The following is an 8,733-nucleotide window of genomic DNA, read 5'->3' as shown; positions in this document are numbered from 1 at the left end:
TTCACTTCTGCTTCTTGAGCCTCTGAAAAAAACAAAACACCTCCCCCATGTTACAGAAAAAGAATTCAGAGCGTGTCAGGACCAGTTTTTAAATCGTGTGTGCAGGAAACCTGAATGCCTTTAATAGATGTTTACGTATTCAGATGTTTGTGTGAGGAAGGTCTGAACATGTTCTAAATTAAGGAAGTTAAAATAAATCTTTTGGATTCTTACTTTTAAAATTGTTATTGCTGTAAAATTATTAGTGGTAATTTATTCATCAAAAATGCTTTAAATTCTTTGATGTTTACATCCTTAGTGTTTCCCTCATTTTTCGAAGGAAAATTTCCATCTTCACCAATTCTGACTCTTTTCCACAATTCTATATCTATATCTATGTCTATGTCTATTTCTATTTCTATATCTATCTACTATGTCCATGAGAAAGCGAAAAATACTGTTAAAGGAGTTGCTATTATCCCAACTAATATCTAAAGTTAAGGAAAATGTATATGTATACATGTTTATACTCCTGACATCAAACACATTTTTGTCAGTTTTTAGAAGAACTTTCTGCATCTGGATGATTAGATCTTTCATTTTAAGTCTTGGATGCACATTTACACAAAGAATCTTCCAAACTGATTCAGGAATCATACCTGAGCTGCTAAAGAACTGCTGTGAGGAACATGTTTGCATTGATCGGTTTTACAGTTTTTCTCAGTAGCTTTGGAGTGTTTCTCAGGTCAGAAATGAAATTCTCAAAACTACTTGTTCAACTTCCACATCATTTAATCATTTGTGTTCATCATAAGAACATTTTCTTGTTGCTTTGATCAAATTGCGAATGTTTTTTTTTACATTAATTTAATGGATTGTGTACGAGTGTCTGCTGTTTCCAACAGTTGTTCATGTTGATAAATTCTACTGGTTTCACCTGAATAGTTTTAACCCCCAAAACATCTCAGCATCAGTTCATTGTAAACGTCATTGAATGTGAAATAGTTAAATCAGTTCTCATCATCTGTCATTTAAAATCTCTATTAAACTTTTATTTTGTAAAAGTGTTGAATTGATGAATTGTGCAGATGAATGTTGAACGTCACTAATGAAGGTGAGTGAATGACATCAGATCAACCAATCATCAACCAGTTCTCTAAAACAGGTCAAAGGTGAATCTGGTGAATCTTCAGTTGGAGACTGAATACAGATAAATCAATTATACAGTTACATTCATGAATTTGTGCTGAAATTCTGATGTCAAACGGAAGGAAGTGAAATTTTGTGTATTTTCAGTCGCTGTGATCCAAAACATAGTTTATATGAAGAAACACTGAAACTGTGCAGCATCACACTGAGAACACGACTAAACATTGTGATGATTTTGTTGTGACTTTTCATTCTGATGGGAATGAGATGTTCATAAACACAAATATTTACTTCTGAGAGATGAACTGAGGATTTTAAGAAAAGTTCAGGCTTTTGCAGGAAATGTGTTGTGCTGTTTGTACACATTGTTTTGAGAAAAACTGTGATCAGAGATCAAGTGTGTGTTGTGATGATGATTTTCCTGTGATTGATCCTGTCGTGTGTGTGTGTGTGTGTGTGTGTGTGTGTGTGTGTGTGTGTGATCTGGCAGACGTGGTAAACGATGCTAGTATTGAAGCAGCAGTTCAGCAGGTGTCGGGCATCGTGGGCCCCTCAGGCGTAAACTGTCTGATCAACAACGCAGGGATCCTGATTCACTCAGACCTGAACTCAGAGACACGTGAGGGGATGATGAAGACATTCGAGAGCAACACCGTCTCTCCTCTGTTTGTTACTAAGGTACACAAAATACACATTATTGCGGTTAAACTCTGCCCTAAAACACCTTCAGTTTGTTTATGATAAATAATTGTGGTGTGTTTAATGATCCGTGTGAAAACTGAGAGGTGGTGTCCTTTGCTGATGTCACCAGGGGGCGCTGTTGGTGTTATTGTTGGCGTATTTGGAAAATTATAGTTCTTTTTTTTGGTTCTCTGAGAATTTTTATGGTTCATTGAATCTGGTTCATCAAAATGAGCAAATCTTAAAAAAAAAAAAAAAAAAATCATTTTGTTTCTTTAATCAAAAATAAAATAAAATGTACATACACCAATTTTAACTGTAGTTCCAATTATTAACATGAGATGAGATGAGATAAAATGAGATGATAGAACTTCATATTAATGAGGAGTGCAGTAAAAGTGGACACATTCATACTCCCAGAATGCAATGCAATCAAGGCATAATCCTTCTGGGAAGAGTGTGTGTATGTGTAAGTTGCAAGATGGTAATTACAACATAGTTTTACAACATAATTACAACATAGTTTGCAAGAAGTGACTTCAAATCCCAGCACCACCAGTTAGATTTTATTTGGCTTTTACTGAGCCCCTGATCAAGGCCCTGGCCCCTCACCTGCTCAGGTGTAAATGAGTGTGTGTGTGTGTGTGTGTGTGTGTGTGTATGTGAATGTGTTTGCGTGTGGGTGTTTGCGTGTGTGTGTTCTGCAGGCGTTTTTGCCGTTATTACGAGCAGCAGCAGCAGGAGCAGTGTGTGATGAAGGAGTGATGAGTGTGAACAGAGCTGCAGTGATTAACATCTCGTCTCTCCTCGGCTCTGTGGAGCTCAACCGGGGAGAATTCGCTGCTATGAAAGTTTATGCTTACAGAGTGTCCAAGGTCTCTAGCTCTTTCTCTTTCTCACACACACACAAACACAAACATATATATATATATATAAATACACACACAAACTTACACAATTTGACACATGCACACACTCACAGCCGCAAACCACCCACCCCCCAGGCAGGTCTGAACATGGTGACGAGGTGTTTAGCGGTGGATCTGCAGAATGATGGGATTCTCTGTACGGTGGTTCACCCCGGCTGGGTTCAGACTGACATGGGAGGAAAACAGGTAGAAAACACCAGCATTATTTGATTAGTAAATAATAAATATAAAGATATGTTTTAAATTTGAAATAATAAAATATAAAGATATGTTTATTGCAATGTACAGGAGTGAAAAGTACACAACAAAAAAAGTATTGTATGAGGAAGTCTGGTGTGTCAGAGAAGTATGTGAGGGTGGTGCAGGACATGTATGAGGACAGTGGACAGCAGTGAAGTGTGCAGTAGGAACGACAGACTGGTTCAAGATGGAGGTTTGACTGCATCAAGGATCGGCTCTGAGCCCTTTCCTGTTTGCAGTGGTAATGGACAGGTTGAAGGACGAGGTCAGACAGGAGTCTCCCTGGACTATGATGTTTGTAGATGATATTGTGATTTGTGGTGAGAGTAGGGAGCAGGTGGAGAAGAGCCTGGAGAGGTGGAGGTACACGCTGGAGAGAAGAGGAATGAAAGTCAGTAGGAGTAAGACAGAATACATGTGTGTGAATGAGAGGGAGGGCAGTGGAGGGGTGCGGTTGAAGGGAGAAGAGGTGGAGAAGGTGGAGGAGTTCAGGTACCTGGGGTCAACAGTGTAAAGTAATGGAGAGTGCGTTAGAGAAGTGAAGAAAAGAGTGCAGGCAGGGTGGAGTGGGTGAAGAAGAGTGACAGGAGTGATTTGTGATAGAAGAGTATCTGTGAGAGTGAAAGGGAAAGTTTATAGGACTGTGGTGAGACCTGAGATGTTGTATGGATTAGAGACAGTGGCATTGAGTAAAAGACAGGAGGTGGAGCTGGAGGTAGCAGAGCTGAAGATGTTGAGATGTTCGTTGGGAGTGACGACGATGGACAGGATTAGAAATGAGTTTATTAGAGGGACAGCACATGTAGGACGTTTTGGAAACAAGGTAAGTGTAGAACATTGGGTTAATGTTCTGTTATGGTCAACAAGCATTTGTATAAATGGGTATCCGTAGTGATGACGTCGGACGTATGCGTAAGTATTGGTGGCGGAATAGAAAAACCACATTGGAACATTATGGATGAACAAAGTTCTCAATAAAGGAGCTTCGTTGTGTTAACCCCACGAGTGTGACTGTCATTCAAACAGTGAGGCAGGTGTGATTGAGATGGTTTGGACATGTGCAGAGGAGGGACATGGGGTATATCAGTAGGAGAATGCTGAGGATGAAGACACCAGGAAGGAGGAAAAGAGGAAGACCAAGGAGGAGGTTCATGGATGTGGTGAGGGAAGACATGCAGGTAGTTGGTGTGAAAGAGGCAGATGTAAAAGGACAGGGGGGGATGGAGACGGATGATCCGCTGTGGCGCCCCCTAATGGGAGAAGCCGAAAGAAGAAGATAAAAATTAACAAAGAAAACACACTATTTAAGAGAAGAACCACATCTGTGAGGAAAAGTATACGTTTGGCCCTGCAGTGTGTGATGTCGTGATAATGGAGTTAATGTTGGTGTGATCTCCTGCAGGCTCCTCTGACTCCGGAGCAGAGCATCTCGTCTCTCCTAGCTGTGGTGTGTGCGCTGAGTGAAAAGGATCACGGGCAGTTTTTGGATTACGAGGGAAAGACGTTGCCGTGGTGACAAGACGCCTGACGGAGGGTCTGAGACCCCTTCACACACACAGCAAGGGAGTGTAATTTACTCTCAGTGTTTATGGAGTTCAATAATTGATAATCAGATGCCGGATTTTAAAATCAAACAATTAATGAATGTAACCAAATCAGTGTAATTTCCTGGATCTGATCTGATCATTCTGCATATCACCTGCATTTAGTTTTCTAATGGTTTGGGAATGTTAAACCCGTGTGATGTGAAATAAACTACTTATTCTTGTTGGAGCCAGTAACATGGTGCTGTTTCACAGTTTAAAATCACATGTTAATCCTATGACCTCTCAAATGATGGTCTGTTCTACATCTCCATTCTCATGAATTACAAACAAACGTGTGTGGACTGAAAATAAACATCTAATTAAAGCATTAGAAAAATTGTATGTTGCTTTTTCTATCTGTTTATCTATCTATACTGTATGTATATATATATACCAGGGCCTTCAGTGAGGATGTACTCGACTTAATCCACCTCTTAACACACCACTATCACATCACAATTATAAAAAACATCAATACAATACAAACACACAATATAACAACACGCAGCATTACAGAGAGACGTTTCACATCTGGAGGTAAAAACCATTTTACTAAAACAGCAAACCCAGTTACACTCCAAACCTCTACACTACAACCACAACTGTGCACCTACAACATCTGGAGCAGTTCGGAATCAATATTCATCTAATAACATGACAAAAACAATAAAATGTAAATAAAACACAACCTACTCACCAGAGATGCAGACTCATAATGTGCAGCGCCCCCCAGAGGCTGTAATCCAGTGGTACCGCTCGTATTCACTGGTCTGGAAGTGGAGATCAAACCCTTTCCCGGGCTGAGACACGCTAGCTAGCTTCAGGGCTTACTGACCTCCTCACCATGTCTAGCTTTGGATGGATTTTTAAGTGTCTGAGACCAAATCAATTTCTCTTCTTCAGTAGGTATAAAAAAGTCTAACTAAAACGTATTAATGTGTGCAGAGCTACACACGTGTTTTACCAGTTGAACTCGACTGTAACGGTTTCCCTCTGACCAACCAATCAGAGGAGAGAAAAATACTGACGCTATTCTGGGCCAGTGATCTGCTCTGTGAGGAGAATCTGAAATCTGATTGGATAAAGAAACAGAGCTGTTGGTAATATTCTCTATGGTAAAAGTCCAGCAGTACTGATTCTGAAGGCTCTGTGTAGATTAGATTCACATGGCAGCACATAGAGGCTGAAATCTGATTGGACAAAAAATCCACATACACGTACTGAAGCAGTGCAGCCGAGAGAAACACTACGAGATGAAGAGAAGAAACTGATGGAATAAATTAATATAATTTCATGGAACAAATATTAGAATTTAGGCTGTAAATGTAGATGCTTCAGATAGTGTTTAGGCAGCAGAGAAGGATTTACTGGACCTGACCCGCCACTGTATATTCGGGCTGTCAACATGAATGTGTTAATGCAAATTAATTTTAACAGCACAAATTTTATTTAAAAAAAAAAGGGTAATCACCAAACATTTGTTTTACTGCTTCACCAATTCTCAAATCAGCACCAAAATCTGCCATGATGCACATATCCGGCAATTAAAACTGTCCGTGTGGAAACATAGCATATTATATCCATTTCGTGTCCTGACGAATTACATTATTTAAAAAAAACCATCATTACTTTAAAACATTTACAAGAATATTTTATCTTCATGCTCTATGTTGAGTTTGGTTTCACTAATAATAAACATACATTTGCAAAAAAAGCATTAATTTTTGTCCGTGACCATGTTAATTACAGTATTAAACACATTTGAAAAGTATTAATTTATAGGATAATCGATGTGATTAATTACAATTACAATTACAATGAACATGTGATTAATTACAATTAAATATTTTTGATTGACAGCCCTAATACACACACACACACACACACACACACACACACACACACACACACACAAATCACCACCATATGTTGATACTGTATGTATATATAATATAATAAATTATACTAGAATATAATAGAATATGATAGAATAGAAATTATCTGACATTTCTATTATTTTTGTTAATCAATCAGTCCATCTGAACACACAGGTTACAGTTAAATGCAAATCATTTGAGTAAGTTTGAATGATGAACATCATTGATGATTGAATGTACAGCTGAACACGTGATCGTTATGATTGATGATTCTTTAGTTTTTAGGTGTCCTGGTTGTTTCCACTCTCCAGCACAGAGTTACTAATGGTCACAGTGAAGAAAACCAGGCACCATAATCATGTCATTTTTACACACGTGTTAGTAAAGTCAGGTAGTGATGTAGGTGAGGTGAGGAGGTCTGGAGTGCAGTCAGCATTTACATTCATCCCAAAGGTCTTCAAATAGAATTGAGATCAGAGCTCTATAGCAGGAGATCTTCCACTCCAACCCCATGTAAAGCATAGTGTGTAGAGTTCCACTTTGCTGGTGCAGGCAGGAAAATTAAATTGAGTTAGGGTTGATTAGATTGGACTGGGTTAGGTTAGATTATGTTAGATTGGGCTAGGGTTAGAATTGGGTAGATTAGATAGGGCTAGGGTTAGATTAGATTAAGTTAGATTGGGTTAGGGTTAGATTTGGGTAGATTAGATAGGGCTAGGGATAGATTAGATTAGATTAGATTGGGTTAGGGTTAGAATTGGGTAGATAAGATAGGGCTAGGGTTAGATTAGATTAAGTTAGATTGGGTTAGGTGTTGTTAGATTGAGTTAGATAAGATTCAATTCGTTGAAGGATGGGTTAAATTGGGTTAGGGTTAAATTTGGTTAGGTTGGGCTTGGGTTAGGTTTAGATTAAATTAGATTAGATTAGGTTAGATTGGGTTAGGGTAGGATTAGGTTAGATTAGAGTTAGGGTTAGGTTAAATTAGTTTAGATTGGGTTAGGATTAGGTTATGTTAGATTAGATTAGATTAGATTGGGTTAGATTGGGTTGGGGTTCAGTTAGATTAGATTAGTTTAGGTTAGATTGGGTTGAGGTTAGATTAGACTTGGTAAGATTTGGGTAAATTAGATTTGATTTGGATAGGGTTAAATTAGGGTAGATTAGGTTAGAGTTAGATTAGAGTAAATTAGGTTTGTTTGGGTTAGGGTTAGATTAGGTTAGATATGATTAGGTAAGATTGGGTTAGGGTTAGGTAAGATTATTTTCGATTGGGTAAGAGTTAGATTAGATAAGGTTAGACTGGATTAGATTGTGTTAGGGTTAGCTAGGGTAAGATTAAGTTAGATTAGGTTAGATTGGGTTAGAGTTATAATAGGTTAGTTTAAATTAGATTAGTTTAGATTGGGTTTGGATTAGAATAGGTTAGGGTAAGATTAGATTGGGTTGGGGTTAGATCTAGTTAGATTAGATTAGGTTGGATTGGGTTCGGGTTAGATTGGGTTAGATCATGTTAGGGTTCGATTAGGTTACATTAGATTGGATTAGATTAGATTGTGTTAGGTTAGATTATTTTAGATTGGTTAGATAAACATAATACAGTATACAGTATATACACAACACAATGTATAAATACCGAGAGGAAAAAGAGACGCTGAGTAAGCAGTTACGCTATCAGACATACTGCACATGGGTTTTAAATTATTCTTATTGTACATTAATTACATAAAAACATTGTTATTGTTATTATTGCAGTGAAACAGTAACAGTGTATATTTTGGTGACTGGTTCACTGAGCAGCTCTGATTATAAAGTCTGATAGCAGCAGGGAGAAAAGATCTTCTGTCACTGAAGGAGCTGCTCAGAGAGGAAACTGTTTCATACAGGGGGTGAGAGACGCCTGCAGTAATGATGATAGTTTAGCTCCCATCCTCCTTCTCCCACCTTCTGTACAGTGTCCAGAGGAATCTCCAGGACTGAGCTGAACTTCCTGTTCAGCTTGTCCAGTCTCTTCCTGTCTGCAGTAGAGATGCTGCTACACCAGCAGACCACATCATAGTAGATGGCTGAGGCCACCACAGACCAAAAGCTGCACTCCAAAAGACCTTAGTCTCCTCAGCAGAGAGAGTTGTTATATTAGGTTAGATTAGACTAAGGTTAGATTAGATTAGATTGGGTTAGGGTTAGATTAGATTCGGTTAGATTGGGTTAGGGTAAGATTGTGTGATGTCTGTGTGAGAAACGAGTACACTCTTTTACCTGTCAATCACAATGACTCCAGCCAATCATGTT

The 8,733-nt window shown here is 38.5% G+C and overlaps 1 protein-coding gene across 1 annotated transcript in view; it reads left to right on the top strand.

The window, feature by feature from the left end:
• Positions 1–4,904, top strand: part of zgc:110339 (uncharacterized protein LOC550490 homolog) — a 6,849-nt gene extending 1,945 nt beyond the window's left edge. Inside the window, exons 3-6 of the mRNA XM_046850206.1 lie at positions 1,619–1,806; positions 2,517–2,684; positions 2,814–2,924; positions 4,381–4,904. Coding sequence (XP_046706162.1) covers positions 1,619–1,806; positions 2,517–2,684; positions 2,814–2,924; positions 4,381–4,494 — 581 coding nt within the window. The 3' untranslated portion in view covers positions 4,495–4,904. The remainder of the gene's footprint in view (positions 1–1,618; positions 1,807–2,516; positions 2,685–2,813; positions 2,925–4,380) is intronic.
• The last annotated feature ends 3,829 nt before the right edge of the window (positions 4,905–8,733 follow it).

The sequence above is a fragment of the Silurus meridionalis genome, chromosome 5, assembly GCF_014805685.1.
Source record: "Silurus meridionalis isolate SWU-2019-XX chromosome 5, ASM1480568v1, whole genome shotgun sequence".
NCBI classification, from domain to species: Eukaryota; Metazoa; Chordata; class Actinopteri; order Siluriformes; family Siluridae; genus Silurus; species Silurus meridionalis.
Note: the sequence above shows the minus strand (reverse complement) of the source record. Positions and strands in the feature narration are given on the sequence as shown.